Source organism: Myotis nattereri, assembly GCF_964212035.1.
Source record: "Myotis nattereri genome assembly, chromosome: 1".
NCBI lineage: Eukaryota > Metazoa > Chordata > Mammalia > Chiroptera > Vespertilionidae > Myotis > Myotis nattereri.
This window is the reverse complement of record NC_138075.1, coordinates 154,350,520-154,371,017: the sequence shown is the minus strand read 5'-3', so window position 1 is coordinate 154,371,017 and position 20,498 is coordinate 154,350,520. Positions and strand designations below refer to the sequence as shown.

The window sequence follows — 20,498 nt, the reverse complement described above, 5'->3', positions numbered from 1 at the left end:
TTCTCAGTTGTCAACTGGGACTCATTTGCAAACAGGTTATTCATTTCTGTCATGAGACTTGGAAAGGCTTGTTTTTTGTTTTTATTTTTCAACGAATGTGAATGATTTGGAATTTATGACTTCCTGTCAAAAGACGAAAGAAACAGGGAGTCTGTCAGCTCCGGCAGGAAGTTCATCTTTAAAGCATGGAGGAACGCTGGAGATTTGCAATGCAAAGCACGGTAGTGCGTTTTAGCAGCTGGTCACGTTTGGCTCTTGGACACATATTTTGCACACGGGCGTATGTTTTGCCCAGCTGAGCGAGGCGGCAGCGACGGTGCAGTTGGACGCAGGTGACCACGCCGTGGCGCTGGCCCCGGGTCCCGCGAGGCGCGCCCGCACGACCAGCGAACTACAACTCCCGACGCTCACGGCCATCTCCGCAGGAGGCCCTTGTCCCCAGCACAGAGTCACCCGGATACGGAGCTGGGGGTGCGTGACAGCCAGCGGCATGGAGTCCCGGACTGCAGACGGCTGCTTCCTGGGCGACGTGGGTGCGTGCGGGGCGCCGCGGGTGCTGCGGGCGCGGGGCTCGGGCACCCCGGAGCTGGGGGGTTGGAGCTGGGGGATTGGCAAAAGACCGAGGACCGCCGGAGCCGGCTCTTGGCTCTCGGGGACTGTAGAGGTGCATCTGATGGCACTGGCTTTGTGATCGATGATGCGCCCTTTGAATGTGTCTTCTGGGGCGGTTTGATGGGCCCTGTTTGGAGGGTCCTGTCCTTAAAGGAGCGGGGTCCGGGATCCCATGCTTTCAGACGTGATTTCTGTGCCCTACCCCTTGTCTCCCCGCCCCAGCGCGTCCCAGGGCTGGTCATCATCGTGACGCAACAACAGTGGGACTTCGGAACTGCAGACTCACCACTAAAGCTCTGGCAACCTTGAGGAAGGTGCCCAGCAGGGTGGGGTGGCGTGGGGGGTAAGGGTGGGTGGGTAGTCATTGCCAAGTCCGAGGAGAAACTAGGAAATGGCCATGACGGACCAAGGGTAGGGCAGCCCTGGTGGGAGCTGGAACATCTTCCAGGAGCTGCAGAGAAGGCAGTGCGCTGTGTCCTTAGCATCCCGCCTCCCCCCCCCCCCCCTCCCCACACACACACATACACACCCTGGGTGACAGAAGGAATCAGCTCCAGAGGGAGGATGTGACCTTGAGATGTTGTCACACTGTAAAAAATGAAATCTCGGTTCTTCACTGATTCTTCTTTACCATTTGGGCTACCCAAGAATGAAATGGAGTTGAGGGCAAAGGACATTCTTTCTGGGAGCAAACTTTCCTGCCTCTGAAGTTAAGACTATGGCAGTGGGTGCTCTTCCAGCTCCCCCAAGGAGGCCTGCCCTCCTGCACCTTCTTGGGCCATGTGGGCCAGCCCTAGGATTCTTAACATCGCCTTCTTTCTGCCTCCATCCCAGAATCACTGTGAAATGTCATGATTGACTTAAAGTGAAGGAAATAAAAGTAAAATCACTTCAGGGGGGGAAAAGAAACTATGGCAATTAAAAAATGAACAGTGAAAGCCTGGAAAGAAAAAATCTGAAGTATTTCTACACTGGTAAAAACAGTAGTGGGAATAAAAGTGGGAAGTCTTGAAGGTAAATTTAGCTTAAGAGGAATTGTGGTCATAGCAAGGCAAATATATTTCAATTTATTTTGCAAAAGAGCCATCTTCAGCATGATCAAAAGTATTTACTAAACATCTATTTTTACTTGGCATTCCACCCCAGACAGACACAAGACTTTGAACCTGCCAATGTGATCTATATTTGATTGGATCAGTTAAATAAGCAATGAACAGCTAATCACTGAAGCTGATTAAATTTTTTATTTTATTCAGGTAGAGCATTCAGTAACACGACATAACTTCTGAGCAAGTGTTTTGTTTTGTTTTTGAAGAATTTAAGGAATGTGACTTTAAAAGAAAACACACTCTAAACCTGGCGTCCTCAAACTACCGCCCGCGGGCCACATGCGGCCCACCAAAAACATTTATCCGGCCCGCCGGGTGTTTTTGCCGCTGCTGCCTGTCCTGCTTAGCAGCCAACTCATCCCGGGCCCGCAGTGCGCATGTGCGGAATGTCTGAGGGACAGTGAACTGGCCCCTTGTTTAAAAAGTTTGAGGACCTCTGTTAAACTAATAGATACACAGCTTCTGGAGTTCATGGATATTTTTTATTGTTTTACTATATTTCTCCAAGATATGTCCTGTTGACATTTCTATTCTCAACACTAATGAATAAACTGAATGTGTTCAATCCAAAACAACACTGCTATCCCAGCAGAAGTATAGGTCCATCATAGGGCCATTTTAACATTCTGATCTCAAATTCTTATGTGTATGGTGTTACAACCAACGCATGTAAATTTTCCAGGTTTTTTATTTTATTTTATTTTAAAATTGATTTTTAGAGAGCAAGGACAGGAGAGAGAGAAAAAAAACATGAACATGAGAGAGCTAAACATCCATTGGCTGCCTCCTGTCTGCCCCACTCTCCTGACCACCTCCCCCGCCCCCCCCCCCCCCCACACACACATACTAGGGATCTAGCCAGAAACCCAGATATGTGAACCAGCAATCTTTTAGTGCATGGGACAATGCCCAGCCCACTGAGCCACACTGACCAGGGCAGTTTCCCAGTTTTTAAAATAACACCTTACAGAGGTAAAGATTGTAGAGTCTTACAATATAGTTTTGTCAACAAATACAAAGAATTTAGGACAAGTCACATCCTAAGATGAATCTGGTGTTTATAACGTAGCAAATGTAATACAGTGCTATTGACCCAAGATAAGTGTCTATTTGCAAAGTTGAAAAAGTGATTCCTGTACTCAGCATTTGTCCTCAAGAGCTTCTGACAGAATTTAATCGGTGTAATCTGATAGAATCAGATAGAAAGAAGGGAGGAGGAAAAGAAAAGCACACTATGTTTTCCTTTTCCTGTTTCTACCTTCCTAAAGATTTAAACAGCACCAATTGCAGTCTGAAACAGGGTACTGAAGCAAAGGTTGAAAAGTAAGTTCTTGGAGATACACAAATAACTAGCATTCTTTTAAGGAGCAGAATTTATAGACCTGATAATTTGTATTCTCTGAATGGCCTTTCATGGTCAATGTTAAGTATGAATGGAGATTAGGCCACTCGTAGGCAAAAGCTGAGAAAACACTCCTAAGTTCATGCTCTGCGATCTGCCTTGTTCCCTAGCATTTTAATATACCTACCATTTAAAATGGCCTCTTCCACCTGCTGAGGCTAATGGATGTTCAGAAAGTAGATTAGAGTGAGTGCATCTGTTTCAACATGATTGCTATCAAACTGGCATATATAAATATCCTGGTGCACAAAATTTGTGCACTCAGTGGGGGGCATCCCTCAGGCAGACCAGGAACCCTCAGGGGATTTCTGACTGACAGCTTAGGCCCAATCACTGTAGGGAGTGGGCCAAGGACAGCATTTGGATATCCTTAGTGCTGCTGCGGAGGTGGGAGAGGCTCCCGCCACCACTGCTGCACTAACCAGCCGTAAGCCTGGTTTCTGGCTGAGTGGCGCTCCCCCTGTGGGAGCACACTGACCACCAGGGGGCAACTCCTGCATTGAGAATCTGCGCCCCCTGGTGGTCAGTGCTCATCATAGCGACCAGTTGTTCCACCATTTTGTTGATTTGCGTATTAGCCTTTTATTATATAGGATATTTCAGAGAAGAAGGGAGAGAGAGAAATATCAGTGATGAGAAAGAATCTTTGATTGGCTGCCTCCTTCATGCCCCCCACCAGAGATTGAGTCTGCAACCTGGGCAAGTGCCCTGATTGGAAATTGAACCATGATTTCCTGGTTCATAGGTCAATCTCAACCACTGAGCCACACCAGCCTGGCCAAAGAAGTATATTTTTAACACACACACAGACAAATGCATCCTGCTGTAAGATAACATGGAATTCTGTGTGGGTTGGGAACTCATTCAAAGGTATTTACAGCAAGTCAAATACCAAAAGGGCCCTTTTATTAGGAGTTTTCTGCTATGTGAGGCAAATTTCATTGCATGGTTCCAGAGAACAGAAATATAGGGGAAGAGGGCTCTAAAGCTATGTTTCATTCCGTGTATAGAAGCCCCTACAGTGCCAGAAATGGTGGCCTGCCAGGGGTAGGGAGGGATGTCAGGGGATCACTGAATATCACAGATGTGGTGATATGAAGGATCACGCAGAACCCACTGGAAAAGAGAATAGGAAGAAATTGTTCAAGGATACAAACCTGAAGTTACCTGCGCTTTTTGTATGTACTAACATGTAAAAAAAAAAAAAACCCAGTGAAATCCATTAGATGTTTGTGAGTTATCAAGCTTTGAGAATTTGACTTTGATGGGTTGGAAAAGCATAGCCAGAAATCATTACGTCCTGTTTGGGTTAGAGTATATTTAACATGTTTGTTAGGGGCCAGAGCCAATAATTTAACTTTTTTTTAGGAGCCAGAGCCAAGAATATCAGAGGTGCTGACTGACCTTAAATGGTTTTTGGTTTTGCATTGGGACAGGAAATATTTGCCATGTCCAGATGGACCAGTTCCTAGATATGGGACACACCCACAAACACACACCCATGAGCCTGATGTGGTTTGAGGAGCAGGGATTCCTATGCTGTGTGATCTTAAGCAAGCCTTTTGCTCTGTTTTCTAAAGTGGGTTAAATGAGAAATTATAAAGAATTTCTTATTAGTATTTAAAATATAGTATTTTATAGATATTACACTGTACATGGTTTTAAAAAATTAAATGGAACCACAAGATTTACCATGAAACATTTCTGTCTTCTTCCAACTCCCCCTTGATTCCCACTACATAGAAACAACTACTTCAACTCTTTAAGCTGTTTATCTGGTTTACCTCCATTTGTCTAACTAATATGCTAAAAATTCAATTTCCCGACTTTCAAACTTGACTCTCCCGGCAGACATCCTGTTGGGGGAGATGAAGCCCTCGCTCACTTGGGGCTCCTCCACTTCCATATGCTTCCCTCCAGGATCCTGTAATATAATTACTTTTTAAAAAACTCATTATCTGGGGTTCACTTTATGACTGTGAATATTGCCCACAGCTGCACTCCTTGCTATATTAGGATTGCATTTCTTTCTTCGTATAACTTTTTGCTTTTCTTAGAGGTAATGACTGTTCTGTTTGTTAGTTTAGTTTTCTATATACACAATTACTAATTCATCCTCAGACTGTCTCTTGGTCTGCTCAGGCACCTCAGGTAACCTCGGTCCGCTGTCTTTCTTGTCTCATGGATGACTGGGGATATAACCTCTACAGCTTGCCGCTTCGTGCTCCATCTGTGCAGGGTGCTCCTGAGACTGCTGCCCACCTGTCATCCTGGAGCCTGCTTTGACCAACCCTTGGGAATTTACATCACCTCTCTTCCACATTGAATCCTAGATCCCATATCTCTCTCTTTCTTGATAAAACTCCCTCATTTCGATGGAACACATCTCTGAGGAATGTGTCCAGAAAGAGTGATGAGGAGGCAACTTATTTGAAATCTTGCTTGTTGTTCCTAAATGTCTTTTTAAAAAAAATATATTTTATTGATTTTTTACAGAAAGGAAGGGAGAGGGATAGAGAGTTAGAAACATCAATGAGAGAGAAACATCAATCAGCTGCCTCCTGCACACCTCCCACTGGGAATATGCCCGCAACCAAAGTACATGCTCACGACCAGAATCGAACCCTGGACCCTTCAGTCCGCAGGCCGACGCTCTATCCACTGAGCAAAACTGGTCAGGGCTGTTCCCAAATGTCTTGATTCTATTTCCACACTTCATTGGCAGCCAGGCTCGCTTTGGAATTTTGGGCTGGAAATCCTTCTCTCAGAATTTTTTTTTTTTTTTTTTTTTTTTTTTTTTTTTTTTTACAGAGAGGAAGGGAGAGGGATAGAGAGTTAGAAACATCGATGAAAGAGAAGCATTGATCAGCTGCCTCCTGCACACCCCCTACTAGGGATGTACCCACAACCAAGGTACATGCCCTTGACTGGAATCGAACCTGGGACCCTTCAGTCCGTAGGCCGACGCTCTATCCACTGAGCCAAACCAGTCAGGGCCCTTTTCTCAGAATTTTGAAGGCACTGCTCCTGTCCTCGAGTTTTCAGAACTGCTTTAAGAGATCAGATGCCATTCTGACTCCTGGTTCTTTATTTTATTTTATTTATTTCCTTTTTATTGAATTTATTAGGGTGACACTGGTCAACAAAATTATAGAGGTTTCAGGTGCACAGTTCTACAACACATCACCTGTACACTGTAATGTGTGTTCACCACCCCAAAGCAAGTCTCCATTCATCACCATTTATCCCTATACTGTCTTCTATCTCCTTCCTCTCTTCCCCCAGCAACCTCATTCTTTTTTTTTTTTTTAAATATATTTTATTGATCTTATACAGAGAGGAAGGGAGAGGGATAGAGAGTTAGAAACATCAATGAGAGAGAAACATCGATCAGCTGCCTCTTGCACACTCCCTCCTGGGGATGTGCCCGCAACCAAGGTACATGCCCTTGACCGGAATCGAACCCGGGACCCTCAGTCCGCAGGCCGACTCTCTACCCACTGAGCCAAGCCGGTTAGGGCAGCAACCTCATTCTTTAAATGGGATTTTTCCCTCTCTAGAAACTTTTAGGGTTTTTCCTTATCCTTGCAGTACTGAAATTATTTGGCAGTGTGGCTTGGTGTGGGCCCTCTTTGCTATATACTAGTATATCATTCAGGTTTCTCACTGGACCCTTCCCATCCAGAAATCATCCCTTTCAATTCAGGGACTTTTTAGTGTAATATCTTTGAGGGTTCTCTTTTCTCTTTTTGGCACCCCTGTTAATTGGGCCTTAGACTTCCTGAATGGATCCTTTGTTTTTCTAACTATTTTGTCTTACTATTTTCTATCTCCTCTTCCTGTTTTGTCCTACTATCTACCAGATTTTCTGAACTTCATTTTCCAATTCTTAGTGGATTTGTTTTTAATTTTCACTATCATATTTTTTGTCAAAAGGTCTTATTCCCTGAGTTTTCTTTTAAAATGCTTTTTGCTGTTGTTTCATATTTTCTCTCCTGTCTTCTTAGGTTTCAAAATAGTTTTTTAGATGTTTTTACCTACATTGAAACTGGTTTCTTCTGAATTCTTTATTTTTTGTTCATTCTGATCTCTTTTCTTTTCGTATAAAGCTTGGCTGTGCATTTGCAAGAGGCACCACAGAGAATGTTGGGAGGTAGGCTTATTGATTTGATTTCATGCAGGGAGTTTGGGCAGGGACCTGTCTCTCTCAGTGAACTGGAAGCTCTCTGTACACTTCAGGGTCATCATCTGTGGGTATTCCTCCTGCTCCCCCCACTCCCAAACCACCTGGGTATTTTCTCATGGGTGGAGAGATATTTAGAGCCTGAAGCTTGTCCTAAAACTGACCTTTAAATAAGACTTGTAAACAAACAAACAAAGAAGCCTATTTAGGGCAATTGGAGGTATTCGAAGATACCACACGTAGTGTGAGTTACAAACTCTTATTGAGTACTTTTCTGGGAAAATGGTTGCACGTTATTCTCTTATTTTCTCTTTTAAAGGACACTGTGAAATATGATCTCCAATGATAAGAAACTGACACTTAGATGATTTCAAATGAGAAACTTCCCAAAGTCCCTGGGATAAAGTGGGGAAGGTGGAGGATGACCGTTCAGTGGTTAGGATGTAAAGCCCTCACCCTCTGTGCTCTGTGGTTAGGGGAGGAGGAACCAGGGAGGGGATGAGCATTGGAGATGAGTGGCTCTAATTGTGTTCAGGGAGATCTGCCTGCAGAAAGACTGCGCTGATCACTAAGAGGCCGCCTCCTCTTAATACCTCTTTCCTTTTTCCTGGCTGCCTTTCTCTTTTTAGCAATCTATTTTCCTTTCTTTTCTCTTTCTCTTTTGCTTTCAGTTATTCTCTTTCACTTTCTTTTTTTCTCATTTACTGAGTTCTGGCTGTTTTGTCCCTATAGGAAGATGGCGTTTTCTATTTAATTTTTACCTAATTTAACATATCTTAAAACCACACTGTAGGCCGTTTGACCCTATGTTTACTGACAAACAATATTTTGGGTATTCATAATTAAAACATTGAAAAAGAACTTGCTGAAAAATCTCTTAAAAAGCAACCGTAAATTTAGCCCCATTTCCTAAGTAAGTGTTTCTACATATAAAAATAAAGATTTCTGTTTTCCCTTGAAAATCAAGGTGACTGCTAATTCCCAGTTCACTAAAACTTTAATTCAGACTGCACTATTCAAAATTGGTGGCCGTGATAAGCATCATTAAGCAAGCACCCACTTTGTGCAAGGCTTTTCACATATACTAGTGACCCAGCACATGAAATTGTGCAAGACCCTGACCCTCGGGAAATTGCGTGAGACCCGGGACCCAGAGTCAAATCCCCACCCATCCGCTTGTGCCTTGCTGCACATGCAGCACTGCTCACCTGCTTGCACCTCGCCACGCACACAGCCTCCTGGTGATCAGTCTTTGGTCGTTACGGCATTAGGGCCACTGGGTTTTTATAATATAGGTTGTGTCTTTGGTTCTTATAGCATCGTGCAGAGTAGATATTGTCATCCTTAGATGCTGGACTCTTTGTCCTTATAGGTTTATGACCCTTTTCTTTTTTTTTACTCCGTTATGATCAGAGGGATGGGTATACTTTGCCATGCTTTTCTGGAAGTGTTGATTGTAAAGGATTTCTAAGGCCCTTTCAGTTCTTAAATTTACTGGTAGCTTTTACACACAGCTCCTTGTCCTTTGGGGACCTTGTGGGATGAGTCACTGGGGACCTCTGACTTTCCCCTGAGACCTGAAGTTTAGTCCAGGGAGCAGGCCTCAGAAAAGCAACCGTACTATGACTTTAGTGTTCGTTCTTGGCTGCTACATCTCCCACTCTGGACTCCTCTGCAGGAATGGCCTGCCCTCCCTTCTATCTTGCTCTGCCACCATTTCAAGAATGTTTACTGGGTATTTGGGAGAAGGGTGTATGCCAGAGCTGGCAGATTATTTTCTATCTGTAGCTGTGGCAGAGAAGGACCTTCTGCAGCAAGGACCCCAGGCTGCCCTAATGATGTACTTGGAACAAAATTCCTGGCCCAAGCAACATCTAAAGGTGCATGGTGGATGTTGACCCCCAACTAAACCCAGTGTGTTGGATCAGTTTTGTAGTAAAGGTATTCTCTGAGGCATTTGGAAAACAGTCTGTTAGAGCAGGGCTGTTGTCCATGGAGAGGTCAGCCCAGCTGGGGGAGGAAAGGCCTGGAGCAGGGCCAGGCTCACAGAAGGACTAGAAAAGACAGTGTGGCTTGGGTTCTGATCTCTGGAGAATTTATTGGAGCCAATGAGTGCTCTGATCTACCTGGGCAGGGGGCCTGCCAGGCCATGTATATCGTAGACACAGCTCCCGGGGAGGGCAGGTGGGCCATTGGCTGAAGAGCTGGTGTTTGGGCTCAAGGAGCAGGATTTTGGTCTCTGGCTGACTAAGTGGGATGCTGGTAAGGTGTCTCTCTGGAAAAAAAGGGGGGGGGGGAGAAAAAAGGAATACAAACAAGATTCTGATTTGCTGCTTTTCCTATTGTAAATACTCACACCATGGCTGACTTTGAGCCCCTAACAGTTTCTGGCTGGCGGAATTCCTGGATATTTAACAGTTGGCTGTGTAAGCTGGTAGGAGCTGGTAGGAATGCAGGCGGCAGTGTCAGAGGGCCCAGGAACTGTGCAGGTAAACTCATTATGGAACAAGGCTCATTATAGAACAAGGACAGATGGAAGAGCTGGAACCCAAGACCCAACAGGACTAGCAGAAGTCGTCATAATGATGATGATGATGCCATCATAGTCATAGTGTCTGTCATTTACTGAGTGTTTATAATTGGCTTGGAGCTGTGCAAAATAGCCTCCCTTCAGCTTTCACAGCCACCCTATGGGGTAGTCAAAACTATGTACATTTTATAAGGGAGAAAACAGGCTCTGAGAGGGTAAGTAACTTGCACAAGGTCTCAGAGATTATTGTAAGTGACAGAGTCAGGTGTTGGGTGATTCCTGAGGCTCCTCAGTCACCACATACATTCTCCCTCAGGGCAGCTGATGCAGAACCACTTGAAGTACTCAACTGGGGCTTTTTGATCCCCAAAGGATAGACTTGGGCCTGGGGCCTTCAGATGTGAGGTGTCAGGGGCCCAGCTAAGGCAAAGAGGGTGTTGGAGCTGGGAGCCAGAAAGGTGCACATCTGGTGCACAGGCTGAATTAATTAGGTCATACTCAGGGGCAGAGAGGTGGCAAAAGTGTTTCCAAGCACCGATCATTCCTCCTTACATAACCCTGACTGCCGGTGAAACTCTCTAGTTTTCAAGAGGAAGGTCTTCATTTAGCCCTTCATGAGCTTGGGCTTGCCAGCAGCTGGTCGACCTGAGGAATGACAGGTGTCACTATGACCTCCAACCAAAGCCCAGACAAGAGGCAGGAATAAGTTGGATGCAGCTAGCAGTCTGGAGCACAAGTGCCCAGATGCTCTTCCAGGACTGTGACCTTGGCTCTTGTTACAACAGACTCCTATGTAATTGATGCTCTGGCACCTGGCTCAGTGCCAGGAGCTGGGCAGGCCTGTGAAGGGCAGGGAAGGTGGTTATACTTTGGCAGGTGGGAGGTGGGGGGAGGGCAGACACAACTGCAGGGGGAAGGCATTGTCTGCCAAGTCAAACCTGCTCTGCAGAGTATTTACTCATCCCATACCTGGGTGTCAGGTGCCCTGCTGGAACCAGAGGGTGGGCTTGTCCTATCCTAGAGATGCTTGAGGAGGGAGGGGAGAGGAGTGCAAATGAGTTGCAGGTGTGAGGGTGTGCACGGCTAATGGTACAGAGATGGAATAAACAAGGTAGTGGGTGGGTGGGCTGCACGCTGAAAGGCTTCTGAAGGAACAGACATTCCACTGGGTCTTACTGGGTGAGGAGGATTTAGTCACTCAGGCAGAAGCTGTGGTATGGGAAGCTAGGGAGTGCATTTCCATAGGGAGGCAGGGACAGCAAACACAAAGGCACAAGGCCTGACCCTCTGTGAGCTATGTGAAGTTCATTATAATTAGAGACAATTGTGTGTGTGTGTGTGTGTGTGTGGGGGGGGGCGGGCAGGCGATGGGAGGGACAAAGGTGGTAGTGGGGAGGGGGAGAAAGACTAAGAAAAGAGGTCAAGACTCCATCCTGGAGGGCCTGTGTGCCTGGCTTGTAAAGGAGTGTGGATTTTATTTTGAAAGAAGGGGCAATTGAAGGGTCCTGAGGAGGCCCCACACAATCCACTTATGATTTAGCTGCATCATAGGGAGGGGGTGAGGGGAAGGGCCCAGGGGAGGTATGGGAAGACTGGAAGTGGGTGTGATGGGACTGAGGGATGGTGATGGGAAGAGGGAAGCTCAGAAACCAATTAAGTGGCAGGTTTGGGATTTAGGGGAATGCTCATCCCTGAGGGAACTTGCCAGAACAGGGGTTCTCAGGTTTCTAGGGTGGCCCCTCTCCCAGGGGGATGGGGCATCATGTCACAACTGGGGTTCAGGCACAGGGCTGGAAACAAAGCCTGAGGTCAGGCCTGGCAGTGGCCTGACTAATGTGTAGTGTTTTCCCGTGCTCTCCCCACTGAAGGCAAGCAGATGCATCTTTTTGCCTTATGGTTAATAGGTCCCAGCCTTTTCATGGGGGAAAGCCGAGCTTTCCCTGGAGGGAGGGCCAGCGCCCAGTCACACTGCTCCATGGGGCACCATGCAGCCCCACATTCTTTATGTGCAGGTGGTTCTCCCCTCCCCTTGCTTCTCAGCCCTTCCTAGAGGCTGTTGAAGTCACATTCTTCCCCTCATCCCCTCCCCCGCCCCATAACTGTCCCCTGTTGATGACAGCCTGTGGTTGGTACCAGCTGCAGGTGACAAACTTCCCAACCTCAGGGAATCCACCATCTTTTTGTTACTTTAAAAAAATAGAATTTTTAAAGTTTTAATTGTGGTTTAAAAAAACCACACAGCAATTGTTAAGATGCTATAGTTTAAGTTTAGTAGCGTTAACTATGTGCACATCGTTGAGCAACCGATATCCAGAACTTTTTCTTCTTGCAACAGTGAAACTCTGCACCTGTGAAACTGCCTTACTCCCCTCCCCTTGGCAACCACCATTCTACTTTCTGTCTGTATGAATTCAATGACTCTTATAAGCGGAATCATATAAGTATTTGCTTTTTTATGACTTTTTAAATTTAATTTAATTTTATAAAAAATATTTTTATATTTATTTCAGAGAGGAAAGAAAATGGAGAGAGATAGAAACATCAATGATGAGAGAGAACCATTGATTGGTTGCCTCCTGCACACCCCCCACAAGGGATCGAGCCCACAACCCAGGCATGTACCCTGACGGGGAATTGAATTCTGACCTCCTGGTTCATAGGTCAACGCTCAACCACTGAACCATGCTGGCCAGGCTTTTTGTGATTTTCAAAAAATTTTATTTTTTAATATGTTTTTATTGAAGAAGGGAGACGGATAGAGAGAAACATTGGTGAGAGAGAAACATCATTGATCAACCGTCTCCTGCACAACCCCTACTGGGGATCGAGTTCACATCTCAGGCATGTGCCTTGATCTGGAATTGAACCCATGGCCTCCTGGTTCATGGGTCAACGCTCAACCCCAAGCCAGACAAGCCAGGCTCTTTGTGACTTTTTAAATTTCACTTAGAATAATGCTCTCAAGTTTCATTAATGTAGGATGTGTCAGAATTTTTCTCCTTTTTAAAAGGCTGAGTAATTTCCATTGTATGGATAAACCATATTTCTTTATCCATTCATCTATCCATGGACACCTGGGTTGCTTCCACTTCTTGGCTATTGTGAATAATTCTGCAGTGAACATGGGGGTGCAGATATCTCTTCAATATCCTGCTTTTGGTTCATTTGGATATATACCTAGAAGTGGGATTCCTGGGTCATATGGTAAAATCTTTAATTTTCTGAGGAACCAGAATACTCTTTTCCATAGTGGCGGTACCATCTTATATTCCTCACCAACATTTATTTTCTGGTTCTTTTTGTTTGTTTGTTTTAATAGTGGACATCTTAATGGATGTGAGGTGATTGTGGTATTGATTTACATTTCTCTGATGATTAGTGATGTTGAACATCTTTTCTTTTCTTTTTTTAAAAAATATATTTTATTGATTTTTTACAGAGAGGAAGGGAGAGAGATAGAGAGTTAGAAACATCGATGAGAGAGAAACATTGATCAGCTGCCTCCTGCACATCTCCCACTGGGGATGTGCCCGCAACCCAGGTACATGCCCTTGACCGGAATCGAACCTGGGACCCTCAGTCCGCAGGCCGACGCTCTATCCACTGAGCCAAACCGGTTTCGGCAAGAACATCTTTTCATATACTTGTTGGCCATTGTATATCTTCTTTGGAGAAATACCTATTTAAGTCTTCGCCAATTTTTAAATTAGATTATTTATGTTGTTGAGTTACAGGCATTCTTTATATATTCTGGATATTAACCTATTCAGATATATGATTTGAAAATATTTTCTTCCATTCTGTAGGTTGCCTTTCAATCTGTTGATCGTGCCCTTTGATGTGCACAAGTTTCTTTTCTCTGCTTTGTTATCGCACGTCCTGCTTCTGATCTCTGCCCTCCATCACTGCTGCTGGTTACCAGTAAGTTGCATTTCCTCTATAGACTGATCATAAAGAAAGAAAATTCAAATTTTTTTAAAAAAATTTTATGTCCAGACTTTATAGTTTCTTTTAGTAATTCCATTCATTCATTCATTCATTTCATTTCATTCAACAAGCCGGTGGATATAAGCATCTTTGTTGAGCTATATTCTGTGACAGATGCTGTGAATGCAAAGCCAACAACTGATGTTTGTCACAGACTCACTGCAGCCCTTCTCCTCCGTGATGCTTTCCTGACTGGCCCTGGATGCTTGGGTGGTCCTGCTTCCAACTTCCTATAACTTGAAATGTTCCTCCAGTGTTGCAGTCATCATGCTTTGAATTATTTGTACATCTCCCTTGCCCATGACAGTAAACTGCTTTTTGTCACATCTTATTCATCTTTGTACACTGCAGTGGAAGTTGCTACATCTCTTTAGGTAGCTGCTGGATGGATGCATGTGTGAGCCATGCCAGGCTGCCCACCACTTAGCCACAGGTCTCCCCAGTGCCCAGCCTTCCTGAGCAGCACCTCCCTTTCTGGTGCAAGACCCAGGGCCTCACCTTGCTCTCTTCTTTTTAGGGTTGTAATTGCTCATTCTGCCGTTGGAACATTACTCCCCTTAGATTCTCTTTAAAGTGATCCATAGCCACTTTTCGTTACTTCCCAAGACAGGCCTGCAGGTGACTGTTAATTACCTGGGAAATATGCTGGGGCCCTTTCTTGAGATGGTAAGTAGAAAGTACCATAAGCCTGGCTTATATATTTTTGTGGAAATTAAATATTCCTCCATATTTCAGCTCTTTCTTGGTTCCTCCCATACCCTATTATTGAGTCGTCATTTCATGGGGTTACATAGGCTCTCTGGCTAAAGGGAAAAATAGATAGGTACAATTAATTGTGGGGGGTGTAAAATACTACAGATCAATAGTATTTATTGGGGGGGGGCCCAAATGGGGAGCTGCTAACCCAAAGTGGACTGAGGCTTCAGGGTGGGCAAGGCCTGCTGGAAAAAAAACCAAACCATTGGATTTCAGTCAAGAAAGGTGCAGATAGGTTATCTAGAATGAGTGGGGAGAGGTGGGGGTGGAGGGGTCAGGGAGAAATGAATTAAAGAGGCAGAGCTGGGGAGCAAAGGGGTTCTTTTCAGAGGAAAAAGTATTATCTAAAGCAGTGGTTCTCAAAGTGTAGTCCCCAGACCAGCTGCATTGGCATCATCTGGGAGCTTGTCAGAAATTCAGGTTCTCAGGTTCCATCTGAGACCTACTTACTCAAAAACTCTGGGGGTGGGCTTAGTCTTCTAGGTGATGCTGGTGCTTAAGTATGAGCACTACTGGTTAAAGGTATGGGGAGGTCAGAGTGCTGCGTTCTGTGTACCTCATTCTCTAGAGCTGAAGGCAGGTGTTGGGTAGGGAGTGATGAGAAGAGGCAAGCTATTGCATAAAAAAGAGGGATAGGAGTAGTGCCATGCTAGTTGAACATGTATTTTATGAGATTAGAATGCAAAAATAAATAATTGTAGTTTTAGATGATTGAAAATGAAAACACAACACACCAAAACTAAACAGATGCAGCTCAAGCAGTACTTAGAGGAAATTTATAGTAGTAAACACCTGTATTAAAAAAGAAAGATCTCAAATCAATGACCTAAATTTCCATCTTAAGACATTGGAAGAAGAGAAAACTAAACTTAAAGCAAACACAAGGAAAGAAATAAAGATTAGAGAGGAAATTAATGAAATAGAGACCAGAAAACAATATAGAGAATCCACAAAACCAAAAAGTTGGTTCTTTGAAAAGATCAACAAAATTGACAAACCTAACTAAACTGACCAAGAAAAAAAGGAGAAAAGACTCGAGTTACCAAAATTAGAAATGAAAGAGGGACAGTACTGTGGACCTTACAGAAATAAAAGGATCATAAGGGAATAATACTATGAACAGTGGTGGATTAGTCAGCTCAGGCTGCCATAGCAAAAAAACCACAGATTGGGAGACTTAAACAACAGACATTAATTTCTCACACTCTGGAAGCTGGCAGTCCAAGATTAAGGTGCTAGCAGGGTTGGTTTCTCTTGAGGCTTCTCTACTTGGCTTGCAGATAGTCATCTTCTGTCTATGCCCCTGAAAGGTTTTCCTCTATTCATGGACATCCTTAGTGACTCTCTGTGTGTTTTAATTTCATCTTGTTATAAAGGCTCCAGTCAGGTTGATTAGGACCCATCCCAATCATCTCACTTAATCACTTCTATAAAGGCCTTATCTCTAGATATAGTCATATGCTGAAGTACTAGGGGTTAGGGCTTCAACATTTGAATTTGGGGATGGTGAGGGGGACACAATTCAGTCCATAACAAATTGTATGCCACAAGTTAGATAACATGGATGATGTGGAGAGATTCTTAAAAAGGCACAAACTTCCAAAACTGACTTAAAAACAGAAAATATGAATAGATCTATAATAAATGAAGAGATTGAAATAGTAATTAAAAACCTTAACATAGGAAAGCCCAGGCCCAGATGTCTTCACAGGTGAATTTGACCCAAGGCCCTTATATGCCGCCAAAGACCAATTACATGATTCTTCATAAATTCTTCCAAAAATTAGAAAAGGAGAGAATATTTCTCAACTCATCCTAGTATCGCCTTTATATCAAATCCAGACAAATACATTGATCACAAGAAAAAGGACGCTTATGAACACAGACACAAAAATCCTCAACAAAATACTAGAAAACCAAATCTAGCATGATATAAAAAAAATTATGCGCCATGAGCAAGTGGGATTTATCCCAGGAATGCATGGTTGGTTTCACATTTGAAAATCAACATATTACCCCATTTTGATGGAATTAAGAAAAAAAAGCCTGCATAATTATTGCAATAGATGCTGAAAAAGTATTTGATAAAATCCAGCACCCTTTCACTAGAAATAGAAGGGAACACCCTCGACCTGATGAAGGCTCTCTACACAAATCCACGCTAACATCATCTTTAACTGTGAAAGACAAAGCTTCCACTCCAAGACCAGGAACCAAGCTTGGATATTTGCTCTCATCGCTTCTGTTCAATATTGTGCTAGACGTTCAAGCCAGGGCAACCAGGCAAGGAAAAGAAATAAAAGCATTCAGATTAGAAAGAAAGAAGCAAAGCTATCTCTATTTGCAGATGACATGGTTTTGAGTGTGGGAAATCCTGAGGAATCCATTAAAATTGAGTCACTAAAACCTGGTCCTTACTTTCAAGGCACTTCCAAGCAAGAAGGGGGGCAGTGTAAATGAGTGTAGATGTGTGAGTACTGTGGGAGAAGTGTTTCCCAGAGAAGTACATACTTCATCTGAGTTCATGTAAAGTATGTAGGTGTCTAAACAGGAGATTGTAGGATGGACAATTGGGGTGGAGAGCAAAGGTAGGTATTTCAAGCATAGAAGAATATATGCAAGGAGACTGAGTGTGATGAAGCAGGGTCAATAATGAGCTGTGAGTGTGTCTGGGGAGTTGGATTTGTGAGGCAGTGTGGGAGATAGGTCAAGGAGGTGAACAAGGCCCTTATATGCCTCCAAAGACCAATCACATGATCGTTTCCAGTGTCTGGGTTTCGTCAAGGGTCTCTGGACTTGTACTTGTGTTCATCTCATTTGGATAGAAGTGGTGTGATCTCAGCACCAGGTCTGTCTCTTTTCCAGGTTTCTGGGTAGAGCGCACCCCTGTGCACGAGGCTGCCCATCGTGGTGAGGCCTTGGAGCTGCAGCAGCTGATCGAGAACGGCGCCTGTGTCAACCAGGTCACAGTGGACTCCATCACGCCCCTGCACACAGCCAGTCTGCAGGGCCAGGCACAGTGTGTGCAGCTGCTGCTGGCTGCCGGGGCCCAGGTGAGCAGCCCTTTAGGACACCCATGGAGCCTGGCTATGGCTGTGGGCATAGAAGGGACCAGTTCAAGGGATGTATAGAGGGAGGAAAATACAGGGTTTGGGATTTGCATCCTGTGATTTGCAAATGCACCGGAAATAAGGAAACCACTGCAGAAGACTGAGCAGGAAAGGAAGGAGGAAACCAGAATGGGGTGTGGTGGGAGCCCAGGGAGGGGAGAGGAAGTCTCTGTGTCAACTGCACACTCGGACCAGTAAGTATGGTCATGGGCTTGGCTGTTAGGGGGTCACTGGTGGCTGAAGAGAAGGCAGTTTTAGCAAAATGGTGGAGGGTGTGCCCTGCTCTGCACTAGGAAGGGGACAGGCTGTCTGGAGGGCTGGCAGGGCCTTGGCTCAAGAGCTGCTGTTTGGGCTCAGAGAGCAGGATGACTAAGTGGGGGAGGCTGGCACACTTCCCTGGTAAAAAGGAAAAAAACAAGATTCTGATCTGATTTGCTGCTATCCCTGGTGTAAGTACTCATGCCACACTGATTTCAGCCTCCAGTGCTTTCTGGCTGGCGCAATTGCTGGATGTTTCATAGTGGCTGGGTGAGCTGGGCCGGACACCATTGGGCTGAATGGTGTTGGGGTTCAGAGTGAGGCTGAAGTGAAGATCGTGCACTGCTTACTCTTTCTCAAAGCTTGGCATTGAAAGCAGGTCAAGAGGAAGTGGAATAAGCTTCCGCATGTAACCAGATAGCAGCTGAATTTGAATAAGTCCTAAGCAGAATCTGCCAGTTGGGAGCTGCGTTTTTCCTGCCCTATGATTTTCCAGCTAGAGGAGGCATGTTAAGCAGTTTCAGGCACTCCTAGCTGAGGCTGGAATTAAAGCCCCTTTTTATGCCCTGCCTGCTTCAGCTGGAACCTGGAGCTCTCCTTACTGGCTGTGTGCATATTAGGTGCTGAGGTGGTGGCAAGAGTGAGTCTGAGTTGATTCTGCCCAAGAAAGAAAAGAGCCACAGGCTTAGGAGGCTAGCAGGTGATCCCAACCCTAGTTCCTTTGATCCCTAACTGCCTCCCCCGCCTGACACGGGGCCTCAGCACATACTAGAAAACCCAAGAACTTCTTAGAAAAACTAAGAAGTGTCTTTGCCCAGATGAATGTGCATCAAGATGAGAAAGCGCATTTCCTCCTTGATCCTGTAACACTTATTTCTCCCTCCCCACAAGGTGGATGCTCGGAACATCGATGGTAGTACCCCGCTCTGCGATGCTTGTGCCTCTGGCAGCATCGAGTGTGTGAAGCTATTGCTCTCCTACGGGGCCAAGGTCAACCCACCCCTGTACACAGCCTCCCCACTGCACGAAGCCTGCATGAGCGGTAAGTCAGGTGGAAGGGAGCTACCTGGATAGGGAGTGGGAGCCATTGGCTGGCCCAGGAGAGCTGCTGGTATCTGGCTATTGGTTGTTCCACCAAGGAAATGCTCACATTTCCTTCTGGAGATATAGTCCTCACCCAGGACTAAGGGGCCGTTGTTTCCATGATAGGATTCTATTTCTTAGCAGATGCTCAGTGCCTCTCAGACACTAACACTGGAGATGGGTCTACTCTGCAGTCTCTCTCAGTCTTTGCTGTCATGTTGCCTTGTGAGCACCTGATCTAGTTAGGAGATGAGACCCAGACAACATCTCTGAGGACAGGTACTCATAGAGGAGGGGAAGCTGGTCCTTCAGGCTCAGGGAGCTGGTGGGATTTCAACTGCTCTCCAAGAATGGATGGACTTCAGTTGGGAGGATAAGAGGAAGGCTGTGCACAGGAAAAATGACATTGAGTCCCATTGAATCAGAAGCTCCCAACAGACAAGCAACAACAGATAAGACTGGAAATTTAGGGCAAGGCCAGCTGGTGGAAAATTTTTAAATGACAGACTAAGGATTTTGGATTCCACTCTTGAGCAAAGGTTGCAAACTTGTAGCCTATATTTTGATTGACCAGTACAGTGTCTATCTTTGTTGTATTTCATTGGGGTGTGTAGTGTGTCCTCCTCTGTGTCTTCATGCAGGGACACTGTTCTCTGCTGCCTCACACCCAATTCCCATAGCTAGGTCCCCTTTCATCATTCTCAGGCACTAGGGATCACTATAGGCAGCTCTTGAAAGTTTCGGAGCAGATGTTGAATGACTGGAAAACAGCATTTTTGAAAGGTTAGTTTAGTGGCCATCCTTATACAGTGTAGAGGAGGAAAAACTTTTCCTTTATCTATCTTAGATTCACTGGCTGGGCTCCACCAATTAGGTGACAGGGAACCGATTAACAAGAGAAAACAGACGTTTGTTAATGTGAGTAGTGCATTGTGGATAGGCATGGGAGAACTCCGCAAGGTGTCACGCAAAGGGGTGGTTAAAGCTTGGGCTCATATAGAACAACTAGAGGCCTGGTGTACGACATTCGTGCATGATGGGGGTGTCCCTCAGCCCAGCCTGTGCCCTCTCACAGTCCGGGACCCCTCGGGGGATGTCTGCTTGCTGGCTTAGGCCCACTTCCCGGACATCACCTGAGGGGTCCTTAGCACTGCTGTAGAGGCAGGAGAGGCTCCCTCCACTGCTGCTGCACTTGCCAGCTGTGAGCTTGGCTTCTGGCTGAGCAGCCCTCCCCCTGTGGGAGCGCACTGACTACCAGGGGGCAGCTCCTGCATTGAGCATCTGCCCCCTGGTGGTCAGTGTGCATTATAGTGACCGGTTGTTTCAACATTTGGTCAATTTGCATATTAAGGTTTTATTATATAGGATCAATTTTTAGGAAAATGACAAGACAAAGGAAAAGGACTTTGAGCTTCTAGGATGTCAGGTTGTGGGGAGGCAAATAAATGGAGGAACTAATGGTAGATGG

The 20,498-nt window shown here is 45.2% G+C and overlaps 1 protein-coding gene across 1 annotated transcript in view; it reads left to right on the top strand.

The window, feature by feature from the left end:
* Window positions 1–299: 299 nt before the first annotated feature.
* The window catches only part of ASB13 (ankyrin repeat and SOCS box containing 13), a 39,130-nt gene continuing 18,931 nt past the window's right edge, over window positions 300–20,498 (top strand). Inside the window, exons 1-3 of the mRNA XM_081089652.1 lie at window positions 300–533; window positions 17,445–17,632; window positions 18,839–18,989. Of these exons, the coding sequence (XP_080945778.1) occupies window positions 491–533; window positions 17,445–17,632; window positions 18,839–18,989 (382 nt within the window). The 5' untranslated portion in view covers window positions 300–490. The remainder of the gene's footprint in view (window positions 534–17,444; window positions 17,633–18,838; window positions 18,990–20,498) is intronic.